Raw genomic sequence first — 27,587 nt, forward strand, 5'->3', positions numbered from 1 at the left:
GTAACATTGTGGTAAATGACTTAATCAACCATGGCATTCAGAACCCCAAACCTTTACCACTAAGCATTTTACCCTGCAGCATTTTGATCTATAGATAATCAAACTGAGACATAGCTTTCATATATTTGAAAATCGTCCCCCTCCCCCACTTGTTCCATTGTCTGTGCCTTCACACTGAAATTAATATGCACTGTATCTTTTGGATACTTTTGCAGCATCACAGTTCCAAACCAAATTTCATTTCAAAAGTGTTATATTTTGTTTATAGAAGAGCAAACTATGGGTATGTACGGTCTTGTCTACACCAGGAAGGGTTTGCCAATTGACCTATAGTGGCAAACCCTCTAAGGGCATGGTTACACTTGCGAGTTAGAGTGCATTAAAGCAGCCCCGTGCACTGTAACTTACAAACGTCCACACTGGCAAGGCACGTAGAGCGCCCAGACTCTGTGGCTAGAGTGCTCCTGGTAATCCACCTCGGCGAGTGGAATAACGTTTGATGCGCCCCTGCTGGAGCACCGCAGTGCCAGTGTGGACGCTCTGGTCTGTTAATGCGCTCTGATTTGCCTCCAGAAGTGTCCCACAATGCCTGTTCTAGCCACTCTGGTCATCACTTTGAACTCTACTGCCCTGCCCTCAGGTGACCAACCATCAGACCTGCCTTTACATTCACTGAGAATTTTGAAAATCCCCTTCCTGTTTGCTCAGCAAGGCATGGAGTGCTCTCAGCGAATCTTTCCAGGTGACCATGCCTCCACACACCAGGCGATCGCCAGTATGGAGCAATGGCGAGGTGCTGGACCTCATCAGTGTTTGGGGGGAGGAAGCTGTCCAATCCGAGCTGCACTCCAGTCATAGGCATTACAATACCTTCGGGCAGATATCAAGGGACATGATGGAAAGGGGCCATGACCGGGACGCACTGCAGTGCAGGGTTAAAGTGAAGGAGCTGCGGAATGTCTACTGGAAAGCCCACGAGGCAAACGGCCGCTCGGGTGCTGCCCCCGTGACCTGCCGTTTCTACAAAGAGCTGGACGCAATACTTGGGGGTGACCCCACCTCCACTCCGAGGACCACCATGGACACTTCAGAGCCCAGTTCAACAAGGCAGGAGGAGGAGGAGGAAAGTGGGAGCGAGGGTGTTGAGGAGGAGGAAGACACCCCGGCATCCCTAGATGCATGCAGCCAGGAGCAGTTCTCAAGCCAGGAGGAAGGTAGCCAGTCATGGCAGCCGGTGCTTGGGGAAGGACAAACATCAGAGGAGGTGCCCTGTAAGCAGCTTTTATTTTGGGAAGAAAGTTATTTGGTGCGGGCTCTTGGGGCGAGGAGGGTTAGGGCTGCATGCATGCCTAGATGCGGAATAGGGCATTGATGTGCTCTCACATCGCGGTAATCAGCTTCAGTGATCTCTTCAAAAGTCTCATCCAGAACTTGGGCAATGCACTTGCGCAGGTTTCTTGGGAGAGCCACTGTGGTCCTTGTCTCAGTCAGGCTAACGTGTCTGCACCACTGTGCCATGACGGGCGGGGGGGACCATTGCTGCACACAGGCAAGCTGCTTGTGGGCCAGGGTGGAAGCCGCATTGTAGTAGAAGACCCTCCCTTGCTTCCCAGGTCACCCTCAGCAGGGAGATATCTTCCATGACGAACTCCTGTGGAAAATGTGGGGACAGTGTTCCGTATAGGGACTCCCTGCAGCTGTTGGCTCTCCCCAAGGCACAGAAACCCAGAGGACAGTACAGCCGTGAAACAATCAATCCCCCTTGACCCTGAGCTTACTCACTATTTTGGGGCTCCTGTGGGTTACGCCCGCTCACTTTGCTATTGTGTAGACTGTGCTTGCCCTTAAGTACGGGGGAATCATTACTCTGTCTGGTGTGAACAATGCTGCCTCTGTTAAGTGTTGCATTTTGCCTTTACAGATGCAACCTTGAGCTCTCAGCCGTCCATGTTATCACCGTCCGAGAGGCTGCATAGAATCAGGAAGAGGCCACGTAGAAGCAAAGAAGACATGCTGCATGAAGTAATGCAGCAGTCCCTTAACTAGAATCTAAAAGGAGTGAAGGGAGAGTGAAAGGAGGATCTGCCAGCAGAATGAGGAGCGCTGGCACAAAAGCGTGGTGCTCTGGCAGCAAAGCACGGATTGGCTGATAAGCATCATGGAGCGCCAAGCGGACTCAATCCAGGCGCTCGTAGCCATGGAGGCAGAGCACTACTGTGCCTGCCCCCCCACCCCCCGCAGCTCTTGTCCCAAAACTCTTTCCCTTGTGCCCCCATATCACCTCCAACCCACTTTCCATCACCATGCAGTATAGCCATCCTGAAGTGCAGCACTCATTGCACAGCGCTCCAGAGAGGAAGGCTGAGTATGAGAACAGGAGGACATACGCAAATCTGTGATTGTATCATTCCCCACCCCACCCCCTCGCCCTTTCTGTTTCCCAAGCAGTTGTGTTTCTTTTCAATAAATGGATTTTTTTCCTTTGAAAACATTCTTTATTATTGCATAAAGTAAAAGATGCAGTGCTTGTTGCTTTCCTGGGCTAAGGTAAGTCAGCGTAGCAAACACAGATTCCTACTAACATTGGAACCACTGCACTTCACTCCTGTGCAGGACACCAAATATTACTGGTGGCTTTCAGCCTCAAATTGCTCCCTCGAGGCATCCCTAATCCTTGCAGCCCTGTGCTGAGCCCCTCTAATAGCCCTGCTCTCTGGCTGTTCAAATTCCACCTCCAGGTGTTGAACCTCCGAGTTCCATGCCTGAGTGAATCTTTCACCCTTCCCTTCACAAATGTTATGGAGGGTACAGCACGCGGATATAACCGTGGGGATGCTGTCATCGGCCAGGTCCAGCTTCCCATACAGAGATCGCCAGTGGCCCTTTAAACAGCCAAAAGCACACTCCATGGTCATTCTGCACTGGCTCAGCCTGTTGTTGAACCGCTCCTTGCTGCTGTCAAGGCTCCCTGTGTAGGGTTTCATGAGCCACAGCATTAAAGGGTAAGCGGGGTCTCCAAGGATCACAATGGGCATTTCAACTTCCCCTAAGGTGATCTTCTGGTCCAGGAAGAAAGTCCCGGCTTGCAGCTTCCTGAACAGGCCAGTGTTCCAAAAGATGCATGCGTCATGCAGCTTTCCGGACCAGCCTGCGTTAATGTAAATGAAACTCCCAAGGTGATCCACAAGCACCTGGAGAACCATAGAGAAATACCCCTTCCGAGTAACGTACTCGGAGGCTAGGTGGGCTGGTGCCAGAATTGGAATATGCGTCCCACCTATCGCTCCTCCGCGGTTAGGGAAACCCATTTGTGCAAAGCCAGCCACAATGTCATGCACGTTACCCAGAGTCACGGTTCTTCTGAGCAGGATATGATTAATGGCCCTGCAAACTTGCATCAACACGATTCCAACGGTTGACTTTCCCACTCCAAACTGGTTAGCGACTGATCGGTAGCTGTCTGGAGTTGCCAGCTTCCAGACTGCAATAGCCACCCGCTTCTCCACTGGCAGGGCAGGTCTCAATCTCGTGTCCTTGCGCCGCAGGATGGGAGTGAGCGCCATCCCATGAAAGTGGCTTTTCTCATCCGAAAGTTCTGCAGCCACTGCTCGTCAGCCCAGACTTGCAGGACGATGTGATCCCACCACTCAGTGTTTGTTTCCTGAGCCCAAAAGCGGCGTTCCATGGTGGTGAGCATGTCCGTGAATGCCACAAGCAATCTCGTATGCATGTCGTATGCGTTACTCGAGTCGATATTGTCAGAGTCCTCACTGTCAGTTTGGATCTTAAGGAGTAACTCGACTGCCAAACGTGACGTGCTGGTGAGACTCATCAGCATATTCCTCAGCAGTTCGGACTCCATTCCCGCAGACCGAAAGGGAAGACAGAGCATGCAGTACAAAAAACGTTGAAAGATGGCACCAAATGTGGACAGAAGCCCAGGGATGCGAACTGAAGCATCATGAAGCGTTGGGTCAGGACACAGAATGCCCCGCACCCCTGGCACCCTTCCCACGAGCCTCAGTGCCAGAATGGGAAGAGGTGCTCTGTGGGATAGCTGCCCATAATGCACCGCTCCCAATGCCGCTGCAAGTGCCTCAAATGTGGCCATGCCAGTGCGCTTGGAGCTGTCATTGTGGACAGATTTCAGCGCTTTCCCTACTGCGCTTTCTGAAGGCTGGTTTAACTCAAAGCGCTCTACATCTGCAAGTGTAGCCATGCCCTTAGTGGAGCTGTACTTTATACTAGTTCCCTGAATGAAATAAGCGATATAAGCATATAGACTCTTTTGCCAGTGTAACTACATTAGCTTTTGCTGGCACATCGTCACTTAGGGGTGCAAATTTTTTACATTCCGAACTGACATAGCTATGCCGGCAAATCTTTTGAGTTGTGACCCAGCCTGATCCCCTGGCAGATAGAGAAGGTGATAGCAGAATATCTGCCTGATCTAAACAATTGATTCCAGGCGATCTCCAAGGACACTCTCAGTATTTGCAGTTCTGAAATTTTGCAAGAACACAACAATGATACAGAAGTATCTGAAATGATATCTTTGCATCCTGTGTCCAAGCAATTTTTCTCTGCAGTTCATTCTAAAGATCTGCTCATGTTTGTGGTTCATGATTGAGAATTCCCCATGCGGCAATAAAATGGTGAGCAGAGATCTGTTTTAGGCAGACTATTTTGAAAGAAAATGTGATAATATAAAAGTAATAAACTATCTTGTGCAGGTGATGGAATGATTTTAGTAGCAATGACCTCAGTTTCCCATTTTGCCTTGCTTTGTATTTTCAGCTTCAGCTAGTGTTAAAAGCAATTGGAAATGCAGGGCTGGCAGCAACATCTCTAACACCTATCCTGAGTTCTTGTGCATCCCTGAGAAGCAACCCCAGTGAAATCCGCCTGGCTGCCATACAGGCCTTCAGACGCATTCCCTGTGCTGCCAATGTAAGTGATGTGTTCAGTGGTTGATGATTTACTGGTGCTGTATTGGAATCTGTGCTGTGTGAAATCAGGGTCACCAATTGGGGAGGCAGGGGAGGGCTGGAGCCCCCCTCCTCCCTCCCGAGTTTCATACAGGTATACAAGCTCCCAGGTGAAGCTCACACAGCATTAGTGTGAAATCTGCAGCATTAGTGTGAGTTCTGCAGAGGAGCGGTGCCCCTGGGGCAGGGAGTCAGTATTTTGTTTACAAACAGAGGCAGAGTGATTAAGATAAGAAAGGGCTGGTGATTAAATGAAGGATATGGAAGTTTAGTCTGTAAAAGAGGAATCCCTCCTTGGAGGGGGAAGAGGTAGGAGGGGTTGTTTTAGAGAGAAGGGGGGGGAGGAGAGAGACTCAGAAAAAATACAGCAAAGCACTGAGCCAAGGTTGCATTCAGAAAAGGGGGAGATTTGGAGGCGTAGGTGAAAAGAAGGGGTCAAACCCAGGGAAGGGCTACCAGTGTATAGAGAAGTTCCCACTCTACCTGTGGTACTTATGTGGCCCCATCACCATAGTATCTGAGGCTGCATCTCACAATGTCTAACCTATTTCTCCTCCCAGCCCCTCGGTGAGGTAGAGCAGTGCTGTTATCCCCATTGTACAGATGGGGCACTGAGGCACACACAGACTAAGAGCCAGATTTTCAAAGGTATTTAGGCACCTAGGGAGATTTTCAAAGGCACTTAGAAGGCTGGTGTTTTGTAAACCCCACTAGATATCTAGCTGCATCTTTAGGGTGCCTAAAAATCTTTGAAATTCTGTCCTTAAAGCACTGGCCTGGGGTCAAACAGGAAGTCCATGGGGGGAGTAGAACCTAGGTCTTTCAGGACTAGCTCCCTATCCAGCAGATGAGACCAGTCTCTCTCTCTCTCTCTCTCTCTCTCTCTCTCCCCCCCCCCTCCCCCCATATGCTGCAAAAAAAAGAGGACTCTGATAGATGGGAGCAAAACCAAGGCGGCCAGTTCTCTGAGACTCCAGCAAACGGTCAGGAGGTTGGGATGAATGTTGCGGTTGACAGCATGTAAAGCAGCACAGAGGTCAGGAAGGATGGAGAATGAGAGTCAGATGAGAGGAGATCACTTAATTCCCAAGGGGTGGCAAGTTCTGCCCCATGCTGGGTTGTACAGCAATTAGGGTGACCAGATCGCAAGAGTGAAATATCAGGACACATTGGGCGAGCGGGGGGGAGTACGGGGGGGATGATGACGACGACAGACACAGGTGCACAGAGCCATGAGAGGGGGCCCTAGGAAGCTGCGAGAGGGGGCCCTAGGAAGCTGCGAGAGGGGGCCCTAGGAAGCTACCAAATGCAAAATTTTACCTGAATATCGGGACAATGGTGTCCCGATTGTACATTAAGCAGATGTACGCTGCCAGGTGCAATCCCTGCTTGCTAATGTGGGTAAGTGAACTGGGCAGCAACCTAGCAGTGCTCAGCCCCAGCCTGCCCTGCGTAGAATCAGCATGTGCAGAGGCAGGTGCCTCCTTTCCTTGGCTCTGCCATGAGCAAGGTGGACCGATCTGCACACACTCTGCTGGGGAGGAGGATGCAGCTTCTGAAATTTACCTCAGGGACCTGCCAGCCGCTTCCTGGGAGCCACCTCAAGTAAGCACTGCCGGGAGTGGTGCTACAGCTACATAGCTGCAGCTCTGCTGCTGCAGCACCATAGTGTAGACACTTTCTACATCAATGGAAGGGGGCTTTCCATCACTCTAGTAAACCACCTCCCAGTGTGGTGGCAGCTAGGTTACTGGAAGAATTCTTCTGTCGACCTAGCCGTGTCTACACCAGGGTCTAGGTTGGCTTAATTACAGCGCTATGTGGTGTGAAAAATTCACACCTCTAAGAGATCTAAGTCCAACTAAATTTTAAATGTAGACCAGGGCTATGCCAGAGAAAAGAACATAAGAATGACCATACTGGGTCAGACCAAAGGTCCATCTAGCCCAGTATCCTGTCTTCAAACAGTGGCCAATGCCAGGTACTTCAGAGGGAATGAATAGAACAGGTAATCATCAAGTGATCCATCCCCTGTTGCCCATTCCCAGCTTCTGGCAAACAGAGTCTAGAGACACCATCCCTGCCCATCCTGGCTAATAGCCATTGATGGACCTATCCTGCATGAATTTATCTAGTTCTTTTTTGAACCCGGTTATAGTCTTGACCTTCACAACATCCTCTGGCAAAGAGTTCCACAGGTTGACTGTGCATTGTGTGCATCAGGATAGTTTGCCATTGTGCCTTTAATACTGTCTCCTTGAGAAACCCTCAGCTCTCCTGAACTCCTACTTCTCTTAAGATTTCCTCCCATCCCATTTTCTTCCCTACAAATTCTGAGTTTGTTGAAGTCTGCTTTTTTTGAAGTGCACTGTCCTTATTCTGCTGGTCTCATTCTTTCCTTTCTTTAGTCTTCACCTTCACAACATCCTGTGGCAAAGAGTTCCACAAATTGATTGTGTGAAGAAATACTTCCTTTTGTTTGTTTTAAACCTGCTGCCTATTAATTTAATTTGGTGACCTCTAGTTCTAAAAACAGACAGAATAGCTAGTCCTTTTGCCACTAAAGCCTAGAGTGACTTTCTGGAAGGCTCAGGCTTATGGCCCACTTAGGACATTATAGTGACTAAAGCCTAGGGGCAGAGTGCTTAGTACCATGAGTGGGTCCACTGACTTTCAGTGGGACTACTCACAGGAGTAAAGTTACTCACATGTGCATTTGCAGGATCAGGCCTTCAACTATTACCAGTAACTGAACACAAGTTTGTCCAATTAACAGCTTTGCTTAAGACCAGATTGCAACTTGCCCTTGTGGGGGGATGCTGGTGGAGGCACAAAACCTTTCCCCAATGAAGCCCTGCCAATGGCCAGCCATAGTCACTGCATTTGAGGGACCATGGAGATTGATCCCTCTGTGCACACCCCAGGAAGATAAATCTCCTCAAAGGAAGAGAAGAAGGAGGACTAGAGCAGGCTAAGCACAGGACTAGAGGTAGCAGGCTTATCTGGAAGTTCACAGTTGGATTGTGTCTCCCCATGGTGAAATCCCTTGCTGAGCTCCCATAGGGGTGTTTCAGCTCTCTGTATCTACTCAGTCCTGAGTAATAAAGGCACAATCTAGCCCTTCATAGCCAAGTATTGTAAATTAATAGATTACATATCTGTTGCCCTTTCATCAATCTGAGCAACATTTCATTCGATGAGAAGAGTGACATGGCGCCTGTAGAAATCATTAGCAGAGAGTGTGTTGTTAAAAAAAGAGGTGGCAGTTACTTCAGTGCACTGCGCTACTACAATCTTGTTTAGAAGAATATTACATTAATGACAGACAATGAAAGTATGGAGAGACACAGATTAGGATGAAACATAAAAGAGAGACGAGGGTGCAGTGGTTAAGGTGCTAGCACAGGACTTGGGAGACCCAGCTTCCCTGCTCTATCACAGACCTTGGGTAAGCCACTTAAGGCTCAGATCCTCAAAGGTAAATAAGCACCTAACTACCATTGATTTTAATGGGAGTTAAGCGCCTAAATACCTTTGAGGATCTGGGCCTTAGGGAACTGATGCACAGAGAGGCTATCTGTAAAATGGGGATATTAGCACTTCCCTGCCTCAGAGGGGAGTTGTGAGGATAAATATGTTAAAGATTGTGGAGAAAATCCAGAGAAGAGCAAAAAAACAGTGTGTAAATTATGGGCCATCTCCAAGCGTCATTATATGCATGGAACACCTATTGAATTCAATGAAAATTTTGCATGTGAATTTACCCCTTAATATAAAGATAAACCCAAATCTGTTGCAGTGCAGACAGGGAGAAAGGCAAGAGGCTTGGTGCTGGTCTCCCCTCCCCGAGCCCGCCCCGCTCCCTTCTCCGCAGCTTCGCCCCGAACCCTCCCTGGGAGTCCCCCCCCTTTGGCCGCCAGGTTTCACACCTGCTTGGCCAGGAGTCCCCCCAGAGGGACCTGCCAGGGGGTCAGGTGAGTCCCAGCAGTGCTTACCTGCTGGAGCGGCTCCCAGGAAGCATCCAGCAGGCAGGTCCCTGCCTCTGGTTCCTAGGGTCGCGTCGCTCGCGCGGGTCGGGGCGGGTTGGGTTGGGTTGAGGGGGGCGGGGGGGGGGGCTCTCTGCCCACCGCCCGCTGCTGGCGTCTACAAGCCCCGCTCCGCTGCAGCACGCAGCGGAGCAGAGACCTTTTCGCCGCCACTGTGTGCCTGGGGCAGGGCTGCACTCTGCAGGCTCCTGCCAGCTGGCGGGCTGTCGCTGCTGCGCCGGCGCTGCCCCAGGGCCCAGGAGGAAGAGGTGAGTGGTGCCGGTGGCGCTGGCTTGCCGCGGTCCCCCCGATATCGGGACAAGATGCGTCCCGACCAATGTAAGGTTGGGACGCGGGACAAGTCCCCTAAAATCGGGATGTCCTGATAAAATCGGGATGTCTGGTCACCCTAACAGCAATGGCTGCTGTGTAATTTTACATTTTAACTGGAAACCATTTTGTTCAGTCATTTTTTGTTCTGAGTTTGAGAAAAGGAAGGAATGAGAAAGTGCTGTATGAGTATCAGATGTGTTTATGCCTCAAATTCAGCTGTATTCAGGCCAATTGCAGAACAAAGAACAGAAACTGCATCCACAGAGTCCATAAAGTCGATGATTATTTGCATTATTCACTGTGCACCATCTGTGTGCTCAGCACTATTGAGAATATGCCAGAAAATCCAGTCCCTAAACCAGTGCATATAAGCGGTGTAACTCTGGATAAGATGGCTCAGATATTTAGGTGTGAAGTGTATAGTTATTGACCACACATGTTATCACATGTTCACGGTGATGTTTATATCTATGAATGGAGGAACTGATGGCAATAGAGGTTTTACTAGATTAAGGACTAGAAGCTTTGACCCTCCAACCTTCTTTCTAGAGGAAGAGCTGCCCAGAGCTCCCGTGCCTGTTTATTTTCCTTTCCTGCCTGCAGTGGACCTGATATTCCTCAGAAGTCTGAGTTCTTTTCTCAACTTTAAAATATAGAATTTTCTTGGTGTTTGGCTTTAAATATTCTCCTATGAGAACTGAAACACAACACTACAGCGATTGAGTTGAAGAGCCTTCTGGAAAGTAACTAGCCTTTAAACAGAAGTAAAAGCCGTGTTGCCAACTCTCATGATTTTGGAGTACTTGTGGCACCTTAGAAACTAACAACTTTATTTGGGCATAAGCTTTTGTGGGCTAAAACCCACTTCATCAGATGCATACAGTGGAAAATAGAGTAGGAAGATATATATATATATATATACACACAGAAAACATGAAAAAATGGGTGTTGCCATACTAACTACTCCTCGTTCTTTTTGCTGATACAGACTAACACAGCTACCACTCTGAAACCTCTCATGATTTTGTCATGAGTCTCATGATAATTGTTTTCCTTAAAGCCCCAGCTCCTAGAGTCAAGTGGATATGTGATTATTTCAGCCTTCATTCTTAAAGAAAAAGAAGTTCTAGTCCCTGTGGTTGTGCAGAAAGCTTCAAAATGTGACCCCAGGCTCTAAAAGCAGAAGGCAAATAAAAAGAACCCCAAATCTGTTCTTTTTACATAATCTCATGATTTAAAAACCAATCTCATGATTTTTGGTGAGCCTGATTCATGGTTTTTGAACATTTGAGATTGGCAACACTCAGGGCCGGTGCAAGGAAGTTTCACGCCCTAGGCGACACTTCCACCTTGCGCCCCCCTCCAGCCCTGAGGCAGCTCCCCACCCCCCCTCCACCCTGAGGCGCCCCCCCGCACGGCAGCTCCCCCCCCGGGGAGCCGTGCGGCAGCTCCCCACCCCAGCTCACCTCTGCTCCGCCTCCTCCCCGAGCACGCCGCCCGCACTCTAATTCTCCTCCCCTCCCAGGCTTGCGGCGCCAAACAGCTGATTGGCGCCGCAAGCCTGGGAGGCGGGAGAAGTGGAGCAGCTGCTGTGCTGGGAGAGGGAGTCTGAGCCGCATGTGTCAGCGCGCCGCCGGCAGCCCAGCCCAGGAACGCTGTAAAAAAAATTGGGGGCACTGCTTTTTGGCGCCCCCAAATCTTGGCGTCCTAGTCAACCGCCTAGTTTGCCTTAATGGTAGCACCGGCCCTGGCAACACTGTGAAAGTGACTTGAAAGTGTCAGTTTCACTTCTGTTTAAAGTTAGTTTCTAGTCTATTATCTGTAGTGAGGTAACACCTCTAAAGCCCCAAGCAGGTACAATATAAACTCATGGGGCCTTGCCCTAGTAGGGGATGTTTCCAAAGTTAAATGATCTATTCCAGGCTTGATGAACTTCAAAAAAGTGATAGAAAGTAATCTAGATTTTTCTATAATTGTTTCAATTGTTGTATTCAAGAGTTAGTAACAAAGAATATACATTAAAATGTTAAACCTAACCACTGTCCCTTAAGTGACTTGATACATGATGTGAGAACATGTTAGTATTAGAGCTGAGTGGGTCTAATATTTATTTAATCCTTTTTTTATATATAGGAATTAGATACAGTGCCCTATCAGCTAATTTCTAAGTTATTATCTGAAACCCCCCCCCCCCCAAATCCTAGAGTTTTCAGGTGCCTAAGTAGCTCTTGGAATCATGGTTAAAGTTGTCCCCCTCCCCCAAAATCTAAAATGGTGCCCCTGTGTGAAATAATTCTGGAGTGTGCAAACAAATAAGAACCGAGTATAAAAGCATCTCCCAGCAGAACTCTCTCTGCTGCAGGGGAGGTTGGGAAGGACTGTGTTCTTGCTGGAGAAGCAAAAAAAGCATTCAGATGTTTTTCTTGACAAATGTGATCTTTTCGCAGGCAAAAGGTCCCTTTTAACATAATGAAAGTGCAATACAATTACCACATTGTAATATTGCAGGTATCACTGTAGCACTATGCTTAGATAACTTCAGCATCCCACTGTGGTAACTGTTGGCGAATTGATAAAAGGTGGTAACTTGAGCTGCCTGGCTTTCCTTGCCTCGATGAAGCCCCTGAGGGGCTCATGTGGTGGTGTTTTTTCAACCTCCTCCTCAACCTCCTTTTGTGCAATGTGAAGTATTGGAAGTTTTATGCAATGGATAAGCCTAGTTACAACTGAGACATTCCCATTCTTAGCTGGCTAGAGAGAAGTAAATGGTTGACACAGCATTTGATAGACACAGGAAAATGTAAAGCCATGCCCACCAGGCCTTACTGAGGCAAAACTAGCCTATAGCATGTCTTGCTAGATAGACCTGGAATTTCCTCCCACACTTGAGAGGACTCTCACTCTGAGGTATACTACGAAAGACAAAGCATTTCCTCCTCATTTGTTTAACTGATTTATTTCCAATACTGACACACAGCCTGATCCTGTCATTGTGACAAATACAGAGGCTCATTAAAATCTATTGAAATTTTGTGTGCAGTTCAAGGGTATAACTGGGTTATATGGTTATACCACTCATTACTATATTCTCATTGGTAAAAACAAATTGTCACGTGGAGTACCATTAAGTAGAAAAGAATAAATGACATTGTATGAACTAAACACTGGGTGTACAAAATGACTTCCTTCCACCTGTAAGATATGGAAGAAGACCTACCCATGTGAAGAAAAATTACTCAGACACAGATGTGTTAGCAGGATCAGGCTCTGAATAAGGAACCGAGGATTTGGTCCTGGACTAGTAAATTCTGCTACTTAAAACTGTATTAATGATTACTGTATTGGGGTCCAGTCCTGAACTCATTTATGTTAATAGTAATGCTCCCCTATAGCTCAATGGATCCATCCCAATCTGTGTAATAGTATAGCATCCTGGGACTTTGTGAACAGGATGCTGTGCTGTACATATATGTGTGTGTATTGATATTGTATAAAACAACTTACTTTCCTCATAATGCTTGTTGCAATGGCTAGCCGCTTATACCTAGAAATTAATGCACCTCAACTCTTTTAGGGGAGTAAGTACCTTAATCTTTTTTTTTTTTTTCAAGCGTACTGTATTAGTCCGTTTATATCAAGCAGCCGATGATGACGTGGAAATAAGAATTGCTTCATATTATATAGCAATGAAATGTCCGAGTGATGAGCTGTTTAACCAAGTACAACAGACTTTGCAGGAGGAGACATCCAGCCAAGGTCAGCAGACAGCTACTGAAATGTTAAAAATACCTAAATATGTTATTTTCTAGATTTGATTTTTTATTTGATTCCTATTAGAGGTGCGTGAGGTTTGAGCTCCACGTTACCTACTTTAAAACTGTTAGAATTTGGGGTTTTAATTTTTTTTTAATTGTCAACAATTTGGTGTGGTGCACAAAAGAAAATCAGGTGTGATCTCTCCCGGCTGGCAGCATTTAATGAACACATACTGACATCATCAAAGAGCCTGAGAGAGGAACAACAGGCCATGCTGAGTTTTATTACATTACAAACACAAATGGCTAATTATAAAGTTTGCTGAATGGAGAAGGAAAAAAGGAGCAAAAAATAAATAAATTTCCAAGCTTCTGAAAATTATTTCAGGTAATAGGTATTATAAAAGCTGTTTACAAAGTATTTCACAGTGCCCCTTTAAAATGTTCCCCATCTCCCCATTTTATATTAGTTGTTCACTGGGTATAGTACTACACATTTATTAATATTGAATCCCCTCTTATTGCCTACAGCTTCACCTCCACTTCTCTCTCTGGGACACTGTGCTGTCTAGTGGTGTCCTCCTTTGCATTTGTTGTCCATCAGTTTTGGTGTCATCTGTATCTTTAATCATGGTTGAATTTACACCAGAGACAAACACAGTTCTGAAGGGTACAGAGAGGGGTGTATTAATTTTAATTTAGTTGATCGTACATTCAATGGAAACCTTAAGTGTTTTGGACTCGTCTGCAAATAGCAGCAAGACTTACTGAGAGATGCTTCATCGTTATGACAGAAGCACCTGGAAATGCTCTGGAGACTAAAGTTTGACAACTTTGGCAAACAACTAGGAGCAAACAACAGCAACAACAAAACATTAATAATCCAGAGAAGAAGAAAAGTGTGGGAAGGGGAACATGCTGGATTAGAAGGGATATTACGTAAAACAGTCAGAGAGATATTTTTAAATATTTGGAATATGCTCAGATGCATAGTTTCTAGGCAACAGTATTGCAGTCTTTTTCTTTACTTCATACTGCCTGTTTCAGTAATTCCAGATCAACCCATGACTGATTGCCGCCTGACGTGAGTCAGATTGCTGATATTAGATGCTGAATTGAAAACGGACGCTGCATAGAAAATCCATTGTGCTTGGTTTAAAACACTGCCTTTGTTTATGTGGTAGATTTTCCAGAGGGGAAGCCATTTCAACTAGTGTGAAAATGATAAGCATCTGGGTTACATAGAAGTGAAGAATCTCATCAGCTTCCTATACAAAAGCAGCACATGTTTAAGATGATCCAGGATTTGGGATGAAGGAGGGATTTTCTATAAACAACTTCACCATAATCAACAAGGAATAATTATAATTTGATCCAGTCCTTTTAACCCTGTCCAGAATCAGCACAGATAGTGATCCTCTTCTCTGTAACCTGGAAAAGACAAAATCTGTATTAGTTTTGATTTATGAGCCAGATCTGCACAGAAATCGAAAACTGTTGTCCGGTTGCACCAATGATTGAAGGCAAGAACCCTAAAATCTAGAAACTGTCTTGATTTTTCTGTTGGGCTTCTGAGCATGTGGAATTTACACTAGTTATATAATAGATTCATGGATAATAGATGCCTTTCAGGGCATAAAGCACACATTGGTTTTCAGGATCCTTGTTCAGAATAAAAACACATGAAAAATCAAGCTGCATTACAACCCCTCCAAACAATCCTATAAATACTGCAACTCTAGATGTGAAGCTGGAGCATGGGAACTCATCTCTGCAGCCAGTGCAGCAAGCAATTGGCAGTCTCCTGTTAGAGAATTGGGTTCCAAAAATATAACAGCCTCAGATTTATTTACTTTATGTAAAGAGCTTTCATTGCCAGTTGTCTTGTACGATGGAAACAGAATTGCATGTGGAATTGTAAACCTTGAGAAAAGTACTCATGACGTGAGTTTATTTAGGTGGTACCGTAAGTGGAGCTGGTAGTGATGTCTGTATTTAAGGTTGCCTAACACTTTCCATTGCAAATCTCTGTTTTCAATTGCTATAACTTTGCCAGACTTTAACTGTTTACTCCAGAATTTTCTGTGCTTGCTCTCCGTCCCAGACTTTTTTTTTTTTTTTTTAAGTTTCACCAAAATGGATCTGCCATTTCCGAGAATAAGGTTAGGGAATAATTGATCATGTGGCCAATGTTATTTTTTTTTTTCAAATCATTTTTGACGCGTTCTAATGCCTCCATTCCTTGAAGTAGGGACTTGAAATTTGGCAAGGGGGATGCTCCAGTGGATAAAGAGACCTCCTGCTGTCCCCATGAAAATACCTCTAGTTTTGGTCAAGTTTTAAGATTTGAAAGATCACCATTTGCTCATGCTTAGTAGAGCTTGTTAGAGGCTTGGAGTTAAAAATCTCTGTACATTCCATCTGCACTAAGCATACTGTCCAGACTCTCCGGGTATGTCTACTCTGCAATTAGACGCCCGTGGCTGGCCCATGCCAGCTGACTCGGACTCACGTAGCTCAGGCTGCAGGGCTATTTAATTGCAGTGTAGACTTCCGCACTTAGGCAGGAGTCCAGGCTCTAGGACCCGGTGAGATGGGAGGGTCCCCAAACCCAGAAGTCTACACTGCAGTTAAACAGCCTGAACCCTGCTAGTCCAAGTCAGCTGGCATGGGCCACCCGTGGGTTTTTAATTGCACTGTAGACATACCCTCAGAGTTCTCTCACATACTGGGAGTGTGCTCCCAGGCACAGCGCTAGAACTCTGGGTGTGAGGAAGAATTCAGCAGCAGTAGCAGGAATTGGCTTCCACAGTAAATGTGCCTAATCTATATGCTTGGCTATGCTGTCTGTAGCAACTAGACCTGGGATGGGCAACCTTTGGCCCGCGGCCCGCCAGGGTAAGCCCCCTGGTGGGCTGGGCCAGTTTGTTTACCTGCCGCGTCGGCAGGTTCGGCCGATTGCGGCTCCCACTGGCCACGGTTCGCTGTTCCAGGCCAATGGGGACTGCGGGAAGCAGCAAGGGCCGAGGGATGTGTTGGCCACGGCTTCTCGCAGCCCCTATTAGCCTGGAACAGCGAACCGCGGCCAGTGGGAGCCGTGATCGGCCAAACCTGCGGACGCGGCGGGTAAACAAACCAGCCCGGCCCGCCAGGGGGCTTACCCTGGCGGGCCGCGGGCCAAAGGTTGCCGATCCCTGAACTAGACTGTACTTTAGAACCAGGATAGAACACAAGATTCCTGATTCCCCAAATTCTCGTTTTCTATCAAACATTTGTGGAAGCCACTGGCAAAGTATGTGCCATATAGCAGGTGATCCACCTGGAAGATAAAAGCCTACTACTGCTGCCAGTAACTTGTACCTTAAGTAATCAAGCTTTGTGCTACAGATTTAAAAGCTGTGGGTTCTGACTCTGCCGAAGACCCATGTAAGAGGTCAGTATAAGTCAGGGGTTCTCAAACTGGGGGTCGGGACCATTCAGGGGGTCGTGAGGTTATTATGTGGGGGGTCACGAGCTGTCAGCCTCCAGCCTAAACCCCGCTTTGCCTCCAGCATTTATAATGGTGTTAAATATATAAACAAGTGATTTTAATTTATAAGGGGGGTCGCACTCAGAGGCTTGCTATGTGAAAGGGGCCACCAGTACAAAAGTTCGAGAATCACTGGTATAAGTCCACATGATATAATTTTTTAAACGTTTGCTTTTTAAAAATAACTTAAGAAATTACATGCCAAAAACTTCATTAAACGAATGTTAGGGTTGCAAAGTCCAGGCACTCACAATTTAGGAAATGCCTGTGTTGGGTTGCCCATGCAAGCTTGTTGCAACCCCCTTCTGCATTATATGCAGTCTTTAATTATATGACTATTTGTTGGACAAGATCTTTGTATAAGACAGTACAGGGTGGACAGTAAAATGGAGCAGCAGTTCCAAGAAGAGACCATTCTCTTGTGTTTAAGGCACTGGATTGAAACACAGGAGAGCAAGGTTCCATTCCAGATTTTTCCATAGACTTCCTATATGATATTGGGGAAAACTGATCATAATGCACACTTACAAGGGGGCTGAATTAAGTTTGCATGGGCAGCCTTAATGCTGTTTTAATATAGTTTTTAATGTAATTACATAACAGAGTGACCTCTTCATTATGGGTTTATTTGGTGCCAGAGAGCCAGATTCTGCTCTGTTACACTAATGTAAATCCAGAATAATTCTAAATTTTTGGAGCTATGCTGTTGGTACTGAGCAGCATGTCTATTTTACCTCCAATCCAGTGCATTCCCTTGTGCTATTCTGTACTTATTATTAAAAAAAAAAACATTGAATACTGCAAATAGTGAGGTTGGTTATCTTTTAAATACTAGTTAGTTAACTACAGCAATTGGAAAGTTTGTAAATACCATCACTGAAACATAGAACAAACTCTGGCTTTTACTAGGATGCATTAAAATGGGATGTTTTAAATAACTGCCAGTGATGAGATTAGCTAGTGGTCTAGACTTTGATTTCTGTTACACTGGTGTAAACTGGAGTTAACCCCAGTGCGGTTGGGGCAGTGACTCTGGATTTGCACAGGTGTAAATAAGTGAAGAATCTGGTACTATAGCTTAGTTCATTAAAAAATAAAAAACCCTCTTCTGTGATTGACAAGCCTCTTTCTTTGTCTAATTTAAGTGGGTTCTTTTGTTTGGAGTCACCTCTCTCAGCTCCTGGAGACAGATGATCCACTGAAGCAACATCTTAGAGATTCTCTTCCTGATGACATTCTCAGCAGAGAGTTTGACTGGGAGATATGGAAATATTCCTCATATTCAGATGTCACTTTCCATTCAGGTATGTTTCACTTTAAAATTGGACCTTGTGCCACATGTGCATGCTTTAAATCCCTGGGTGGCTTTCTTTTTCCTTTATTCCTCACTTTCCCACAGAATATTTTAATTTTTATGAATGAATAGAACCCAGATATGCAAACGTGGGGCCTGATTCTGCTCTCACTTCTGTTGGTGCAAATCAGTGGTCACTCCATTGAATGTGACAGTGTACAACAGGTGTGAGTGAAAGGAAAATCCAATCCAATCGACTTTTTGGTACTTTCCAGTCATTCCTTTGACTCTACAACACTCTCTTCCAGAGGGGCATGGACCTCCAGAGCAGCAACAAGAGTGGTGTTCAGGCTAGTGCAATCACGGACACTAAGGAGATATGATTAGCAACTGAGCTTCCTCCGTGTTATAAACTGACTTGGGGAGGAGGTTCCCTGAGTTCACCTCTGAACTCTTATCTTCCTACATATCAGTAGTAAGCCCCATACCACTAGGCACCAAATATACCACTAAACAGAACTCTCTCTGAAATACTTGGGGCCTGCTTCTCCTGTCACTTGCATTGTTTTTATTTTGAAGCACCTATGTTGACTTCACTGGATTTACACTAATCTGAGAGGAGATTAAGGCAAATTCTCCCCCCCCCCCCCCCCGCATATCTGTTTTTGGTTTTAGTTTCTCAGAAGCAAAGTCAGATTAGTATTTTTGCTCATGTACTATAAAACTCTTCCTCTTTAAGTATATATGTAAGATATAAACCATAAGTGCACCTTCCTGTAGGTGAGCTAGGGTTTGTGCATACTGTGGTGTCCATTGAGTTTTTGCTATGCTAAAGGGTTAATAAATGGATTCATCTGTTAGCTGAATGTTTTCTTCTTCTCCATAAAAGACAAAACTGCCATTTCCCAGAGAGAGGCTGGAACTTGAAAAGTAAATGACAATATTTTATCTTAAAATGACCTGATGTCTGATGTTTTATATTGCAGCAACTGCAGGTGCTAATGTGGAGGCAGCACTGGTCTTTTCTCCTGCATCTTTCATCCCACGATCAACAATGACAAACTTGACTATATACACCCTAGGGCGGGCTATAAATCTACTGGAGGTAAATTCTGTTTTTTCCCTCTTCATGGAATGCCTAGTGTATTGAAATAGAAGTAAATGCTTTATAGTTTCTGGGTATAGTTTCCAGTTATGGTTTCTTCATCAAGTTGTATATTTTTTCTTGAGATTAATGAATGTTGTATATGAGATTCATCTGGTGAGTTTATGAAAGTTTGGACACAAATCAGCCCTTTCAACACTTCAATTTAACAGGTTGATTTGTGTTCAAATTGATAACTCTCTCTACTGTGTTAATGTAGCAGACTAGCCAAGCAGCTCATATCCTCCACGAGTGCCTTATCCACATTGGAGATAAAATCTAGAACTGCTGCCAACTAAACCCCAATCCAGCTCCTATTGAAGTCATTGGGAATCTTTTCATTGGCTTCAATGGGAGCTGGATGCAACCCAACCGAGTTACTCCTTTAGTTCAAGACTGCTTTTTGTTGCTGACGGCCCCAGGTTCAATCCCGGCTGACAACTCATGGTTGTGGTCATTACAAAATGGTGACCCATATGCAACCTCATTGTCTTTAAATTGTGCCCTCGGTTATACCTGGAATTGCACAGCTGGAACTGAAGGTGCAGTTTGGCCTCCATAATCTTTATTGCTGATGAAGATGCCCATGAGGGAAAGAATTCATCTTAATTTTCAGACTCCAGGTTACCATTTGCAGGGCGAGTAGTTAGAAAAAAAATCTTTTTACATGAAATGTGCACCAATTGGATATTGACCCTCATAATGCCATGTTAGTCAGATTTCTGAACAGAACTACACTTGAAGTTTCTATGTAGCACAGAAAAAAGAGGTGTGTAATTTTACAACCAATATTATTTGTAACATGCTCAACTAGGTGTAGCCAGAATACATGCTTCAGGGTGTAAATGGATTGCTGCCAGATTAAGAAAGAAATGTTTCCCCAATATAAAGCATCACATGGTTGGCTATAGTTGCAGTATGGAAGTTATTACTGAGGCATCCAGTATTGGCCACTGCCTGAGGCAGGATAGTGGACTAACGGTTTGGCCTGGTATGGCTAATTCATTGTTGCTATAGAAGTCTACATTTTGCCAGTCCAGAGCCATGCTGGTAGTTAAATTTCTATTTGCTGAATAGAATATGGTTATGCCCAGCTATGTGTGGTCTTCTAAATATATTCTCCTCTAGTTTAACATACGGTTAGAGAATGCGGAAGATCTCATGCAGAAGATGGTTGGCCAACACTCTGCTACTTTTAGTGAATACTTGTTTACAAATACTGATGAAAGAAACTCCAAGTCAGAAAATCCAGTGGAGGCAGCTGGAAAATCCAAACAAAAGAAGCTGACTTCAAAGAGAGACAGCCGTGAACATCGTCTTGTGACCAAAGGTGCCAAGCCCAAATTAAGAAATGCAAAGCAGAGCTGTCCAGGTGGAAAGTACAATAAGATGAGTGAGTTAGTGAAAAAGGTAACTGAATATACATATCCTGGTAAAGACTGTGATGCTCTAACGTGGTCTCTGGGTCTGATCTAGAATTGCTTAGAAGTCCTGTATAAAAAGGATGTAGAATGCTGCCCTTTGGATGTGCCAGTGTTTTACAATCACTTTGCACAGGTATTAATGACTGTGCAAGAATCAAAGATGTGGAGAATAATGCCCTGTTTTGCAGAAGCTATATTATCTCAGAGCATTGGTTCCCAGACAGTGGTACTTTGGGCTGTCTCTCCATAATCTAAGGCTTAATCTTGTTCCTATTGATGTCTGTCTCTCTCTCTCTCTTTCTCTCTCTTTTTTTTTTTTTTTGGTCCATTGGTTTCAAGAGGAACACAAGCAGACCCTTAATGTTGAGCTTCTGCCTTGGTGCACTGTTGTTACTTATTTCTTATTCAGCTGTGTGTGCTCTGAGCTGCAATGGAATTCCATTGTGCAGCGACCAATGAAATGAAGATTAGAGTTTGGAGCAATCCATGCTCTGGGCAGAACTGACTGGGAGGTGGTGGGGACTGGCTGCAACAGCTGAGCTATAGTCTGGTAAATTACCCCAATTGCTCAGAAAGGCTGGTCTTTTTGGAGTACAGTATATTTACCATCTTTTTTTCCCCCTAAGAGACAGCTGAGGTTTATAGGAGCCTGCACATGATTGATGTTAGAGCTGAGCAGATAATGGAAACATATTTCTGTGAGCACTAAATTTGACAATATTTGTGCTTGGATTTTCTTTGGCTGTATTTGTGCCTCTTTCCATGGACATTCTTGAAATCAACTTTCACTAGTGTATGTGGTCTCAGAAAGCAGCTTTTCGGCTTATATGAATACTCAACGGCAGGAGAATTTTAAATTTTCTTTTATGAATTTACCCAGCAAAATCATGTTATTTTAATCTAATGAGAGGAGAGAAACAGTACCGTGTGACTTATTTGATTGATCACAACTACTCAACACAAGCCAATTTTCTAATAGCAAGCAATGTTGTCTAATAAGTTCAAATAACAAATGCATCTGAGAGAGGCAAAATCTGGAAACAGAGGCTAAACAAATGTTTAAATTGTTAAAATTTGTCGGTTCAGCTCTTTATTATTTTAATCATTGTTTAATGTGTTTATTTTATATACAAATTCTGATCCTGATCTTGCATACATTTATGCTGCAAGTGCTTTACATCAAACTCCTAAGAAGTCCCATTGAAATTAATAGGGGACTGCTCCCACACTTAAAGTTAAGCATGTGTGTGAATGTTTGCACGATAGGCTTTATTTTGCACTGCCAGGGTGTCACAGATCCTAGCAAGCACCTTCTTCCTGCTACCCAGTAGGACTGCTGTGAGGGGAATACAAGCCTGTGTGTGTGTGTGTGTGTGTGTGTGTGTGTGTGTGTGTGTGTGTTAAATTTCTGAAGCTGCAGCAGACCGTTCCCTTTTGGTCTCTCTGGCACATTTCCTGGGCACTGACTCTCAGTCTTGTTACTCCTCAGAAATGGGGCTCCTCAGCCCACCACCCTAGGCCCCAGAACAAGCTGTAGCCACCAAGAAACACTCTCCCAGAATTCCACCGCAAAGACGTGAAGCTTCTGGTTCACAGTTCAGCTCGCTGAGCGGTACGCAGACGTTGTGAAACTAACATTCAGAGACACTTTGCTCAGAGTCTAACACATTAATGCTCTGTTATTCATAATCATGTAAAGCACAAGCAAGCACAGATCACACAGAGAACAATAACACTTCCTAAAGTAACGCAATGTTCCTCACTAGCTCACCTTTCCCTTGGGAGTCCTTGGGGGCTCATCTGTGTTCCCTCAGGCTGGCAGGGTCCTTCGCCCCCTTACCTGCCTTGCCCCTGCAGCAGCCTCTCTCATCTTAATCTGGTGCAAAATGGCTCTGTCTTTTGTTCCCCCCTCCTCCCTTCCCCCCATGCGTCCATTTGTAGATTCCTGCTGGGGTCACCTGCTTCTTTTGTTCTGCCTTTTGGTAACTTCCCACTGCTCCCAAACCAGAGCAAGAGGAGAGAGTGTCTTCTCCCAGCTAGAGCAAACCCATTGTCCCCAAAGTGTCTTACTTTGACTAGACAATCACTGAGTGCTGATCATCCATCATTATCTCAGGTTTGGCAGAGATGTGACGTGACCCTGCTAACTCCTGGTGGATCCATATATGTATAGGCTTAACATGACACAGCAATTTCATGATACGGTTTCATAAGCTCATAGATTCATAGATTCTAGGACTGGAAGGGACCTCGAGAGGTCATCGAGTCCAGTCCCCTGCCCGCATGGCAGGACCAAATACTGTCTAGAACATCCCTGATAGACATTTATCTAACCTACTCTTAAATATCTCCAGAGATGGAGATTCCACAACCTCCCTAGGCAATCTATTCCAGTGTTTAACCACCCTGACAGTTAGGAACTTTTTCCTAATGTCCAACCTAGACCTCCCTTGCTGCAGTTTAAACCCACTGCTTCTTGTTCTATCCTTAGAGGCTAAGGTGAACAAGTGTTCTCCCTCCTCCTTATGACACCCTTTTAAATACCTGAAAACTGCTATCATGTCCCCTCTCAGTCTTCTCTTTTCCAAACTAAACAAACCCAATTCTTTCAGCCTTCCTTCATAGGTCCTCAAGACCTTTAATCATTCTTGTTGCTCTTCTCTGGACCCTTTCCAATTTTTCCACATCTTTTTTGAAATGCGGTGCCCAGAACTGGACACAATACTCCAGCTGAGGCCTAACCAGAGCAGAGTAGAGCGGAAGAATGACTTCTCGTGTCTTGCTCACAACACTCCTGTTAATACATCCCAGAATCATGTTTGCTTTTTTTGCAACAGCATCACACTGTTGACTCCTATTTAGCTTGTGGTCCACTATATCCCCTAGATCCCTTTCTGCCGTCCTCCTTCCTAGACAGTCTCTTCCCATTCTGTATGTGTGAAACTGATTTTTTCTTCCTAAGTGGAGCACTTTGCATTTGTCTTTGTTAAACTTCATCCTGTTTAACTCAGACCATTTCTCCAATTTGTCCAGATCATTTTGAATTATGACCCTGTCCTCCAAAGCAGTTGCAATCCCTCCCAGTTTGGTATCATCCGCAAACTTAATAAGCGTACTTTCTATGCCAATATCTAAGTCGTTGATGAAGATATTCAACAATTCATCACATGGATTAAAGTTGAAAGTTTTAAGGACATACATCCCCTAAAAAATAAAGATGGTAAAAAAATTGGGGGGATAATTCATGAAAATTTCATGAAAATATTTGCCCCATTTTGGTTGAAAAAAAAAAATTCAACCAGTTTTACTAAAATTATTATATAGGGGCATATGGAGAAATAGCCAAACAGATTTTCACAGCAGTTAGGAGCCACATGACTCCAATATGTCCACCTCTGCCACTTCCTCAACATTGTAGTCAGGGGGAGAGGCTTTGCTTTGAAGGGTTTGAAATCGCAGTGGCAGTCAGTAAAGGCTAGTGACATCTGGAGGCAAACATGGCACCCACAGGATGGGTGAGTTCCACTCACAGCAAGAGTCAAAGATTATTATTCCCATAGGCGGCGATTTATATGGGCCCGTTGTGCCTGTGCACCACCAATGTTTGGGCTTATATTTTCAGAGGACGGACTGGGGCAACCACCCTGGGCCTGGCGCTTTGGGGGGCCCTGCACTTCAGGGGGACGTGGGGTCCAGGGTGGCCTGGAGGGTTAGCGGGGGGCCTGGCCCCGGCAGCAGTGAGCAACCTTGCCCCAGCCCACTGCACACTGCTCTGCCCCTCCCCCAAGCCTCCATCCTGCCTCTTCCCACCCCTGCTTTGCCCCCTCCACACCCCCATTCCACCCCTTCCCCCAAACCCCTGCCCCTGCCCACCCCTTTCCGGCTTCCGCCCCCTCCCCCGAGCAACGCTAGGAGCCAGGAGCCGGTGGGGCGGAGTGGAGCAGGCCAGGATGGGGCCATGTCACTTGCTGCTGCCAGCGCCAGGTTTCCCGCTAATTCCCCAGGCCGCCCTGGACCCCGCATTCCCCTGAATCGTGGGGGCCCCCAAAGTGCTGGGCCCGGGGCGGTTGCCCCGGTGCGTCCTATGGATGGGACGGCTCTGCTTGGACCCGTTCTGGGCACCGCCAAAAATTATAGAAACCTGACGCCCATGATTATTCCAGGGGGGTTGGCGGTTTTGTTTCCCCAAAGCCATATCTGTCTCTGGCACAGCAGTGTTCAGCGTTTCAGGAGCCCTGTCACTCACCCATCTTGAATATGCTCAGTTGGGAGCATCTATCACTTCTTCTTCTGGCTGAAAGTAGCTGATCCTTGATGTGTGGAATGCTGTACAGGCAGGGCCGGCTTTAGCAAGTGCGGGGTCCGATTCCTGGGGCGGCACTTCGGATTGCCGGCTGGGGGAGAGGGGGCTGCGGGGCTTGCCGCGCTCTGGCCGGGGTCGTGGGGCCATGGGGCAGCCGCGCCCCAGCCGGGGTCATGGGGCGACGGGGCTGCCACGCTCCGTCCGGAGCTCCAGCCAGGAGAGCGGGGCCGCAGGGCTTGCCACGCTCCAGCTGGCACTCTGGCCAGGGGAGCGGGGCCCCCAAAGATGACCGCCGCCGGGGTGAGTGCCAGGGAATTGGGCGAATCGGCCTAAAGCTGGCCCTGTGTACAGGACACACCAGGCCTAATAACCAGGAGCTCATGTGGGCTTGTCATATTTGTGTGGGTTCAAATGCCCCACCATCCCCTCTGCTAATAATCTGAACTGCACTGGCGATGTGTTTGCTGTGAGGTTGAATGGCATTTTGTGTAAATAGCCCCTGCTCCTAAATAACTCTGTACCACTCTGTCAGTTTACTGAAAGGATGGGGAAAAAGAAGGAGCTGAAATGCGAACTGAGCATCAAGATTTTTGGAAATGAACTCAGCTTTTTGGACTGTGAGGATATAAAGAAGCAAGTGAAACATTATTCCCTGAACCTGGCAGAGCTGGCTGTCAAGCTTCTAAAGGTAAAAGGAACCATTTTGCTGTTTGAAAGTGGGTGCTTGGAGAAACTAGTTTTGAACTGATATGTAAGAGGGTGAAGAACAGGGGATTATTATTTGTTTAAATCGAACCAAGTCAGAATATTTTTTAGAAACCTCTAAGACTGGGAAATACGTGGGATCTACTCTGGGTTGTAACAGAAGGGGATGTGTTTGTGTCACTATGAACAAAATTTAGTTTGTCTTGATTATGCTTGTCCCTGTTCTTGTCCAAAAACTTTCATACTTCAGATCAAAATAATACCTAGTCTAGTTTAAACACTCACACGGCTTGCCAAAGATAAGCTTTGGTGCTGGTTTTTCATTAATTTCCAAATCCAGCTCAATGAAAAGGACCTGCTATAGAAGGGGAAATGCTATGGAAAACACAGCAGATGGTTCTGTCCCAAGCAAAAGTCTGGAAAAATCCTTGTGGCTGACTTTATAATATTCATAGCAATTTTATTTTGTTTCATTATTTTGCCATAGGGACAAGAGGTCCAGTTTAATAAAAGACTGAGTCTGGCTACCGAAGAATTGCTCTTTCCGTCAATTTCAGGCTTTCAAGTTAGACTGGCTTTAAATGCATCAGCAGCAACCAATATAAAAATCAAAGGGAATGTGGATTTCAAACAACGATCAAATTTTTTCATAAATGGATGTATCAAACCAAGGTAAAAGATGCTTTATATAGTAGGCAATATCTATATATCTTCATAATTCAGGTACATTGTAGTTAAACTATCATTACTTTGAACCATACTGTGATTACAGACTTTGGGTTGTATACCAATATCATGAAATGTATCCTAGGAACCTTTGAAAGCGCTTGGTTGACATCTTTAAGAACTGTAGTAATAGAAGAGAGGCAGCATGGTCTAGTGTCTGGAACATGTGAATGGGAATCAGGAGTCCTTGGTTCTGCTTCTGCCTCAGGACATTTTGCCTTTTTGGGTATGTCTACAGTGCAATAAAACCCCTGTGGCACTGAGTCTCAGAGCCCAGGTCAATTGACTTGGGCTCGCAAGGCTAAAAACTTCTTCTGGGGTTTCAGAGCCTAGGCTCCAGCCTGAGACCTAATGTCTATATTGCAATTTTTAGCCCCGCAGTCCAAGCGCCACAAGCCCTCATCAGCTGGCCGTCTAGCCATGGCTGTACCACAGGTCTTTTATTGCCATGTAGATGTACCCTTTATTCCTTAAATTTCCCATCTGTAAAATGAGATTAATATGAGCTCACTTTTATAAGGCACGTGGATGTAAAGTGCTATATAACTGCAAAGTGTTACCATGTATTTATTACTTCCACACACTTCCGACAGTGAGGAGAATGTAGTGATGCTTTAGGCACAAGTTCCATGCGGATGTGCCCTGCAATCAATTAGGAAATCCACGGAGAACTATTCAGCGACCAGCAGTGTGCTATAGGTTGCCATGTTATCAGGAAGCAGCAGTTTTTTATGCTGTCCATTTCATTTTAAATTCTCTATTGTTGTGCTTCTCCAGCCCTGCTTTTTTAGCCAGCCCATCTATAGTACCTCTAAGTCAAGTTTACAAATGTTTGCAGGCGGGTGATCTCACGAATTGCTTTTCATATAATACAGCTGATTCTCCCTTGGATTTCATAGGGATCTCCATGATTTTGTCTCCAATGGGACCTGGAGGATGGGGTATGGTCTGAGTGCTTTTTAATTGTATGAGGCCATTCCATTGAAGTCATTCAGGCAGGAATATTCTTTTGCTGTGTTCTTACCAATCAGTTAGCCCTGTTAAAACAAAATATTGGGAGGGAGGGTTTGTTTTGAATCCAATTTCATAAGTTACACACCTCCTGTGTTTGTCTTACATACTCACATTGTTCTTCCACAACTATACCACTTTCCAAAGCAGTTTCCTGAAGATGAGATGTTGGTTTAAAAAATTTTCTGAGCTATGGATAGAAATCCTTGCCCCAAAATTAAATGTGGGAGACCAAAGTATTTCATCCTTTTTTTGAGGCTACTGGTTAAAAAAATGTATACCCACTTATTCCTCTACGTTGATGAGCATCACTCCATAATCTGTGGTATTATGAATTAATTTTGCATATG

The 27,587-nt window shown here is 45.4% G+C and overlaps 1 protein-coding gene across 1 annotated transcript in view; it reads left to right on the forward strand.

The window, feature by feature from the left end:
• Positions 1 to 27,587, forward strand: part of LOC135884578 (uncharacterized) — a 189,678-nt gene that overhangs the window by 43,380 nt on the left and 118,711 nt on the right. The window contains exons 11-17 of the mRNA XM_065412000.1: positions 4,798 to 4,950; positions 12,958 to 13,102; positions 17,776 to 17,934; positions 18,911 to 19,029; positions 20,197 to 20,478; positions 25,292 to 25,483; positions 25,988 to 26,172. Of these exons, the coding sequence (XP_065268072.1) occupies positions 4,798 to 4,950; positions 12,958 to 13,102; positions 17,776 to 17,934; positions 18,911 to 19,029; positions 20,197 to 20,478; positions 25,292 to 25,483; positions 25,988 to 26,172 (1,235 nt within the window). The remainder of the gene's footprint in view (positions 1 to 4,797; positions 4,951 to 12,957; positions 13,103 to 17,775; positions 17,935 to 18,910; positions 19,030 to 20,196; positions 20,479 to 25,291; positions 25,484 to 25,987; positions 26,173 to 27,587) is intronic.

The sequence above is a fragment of the Emys orbicularis genome, chromosome 10 (assembly GCF_028017835.1).
Source record: "Emys orbicularis isolate rEmyOrb1 chromosome 10, rEmyOrb1.hap1, whole genome shotgun sequence".
NCBI classification, from domain to species: Eukaryota; Metazoa; Chordata; order Testudines; family Emydidae; genus Emys; species Emys orbicularis.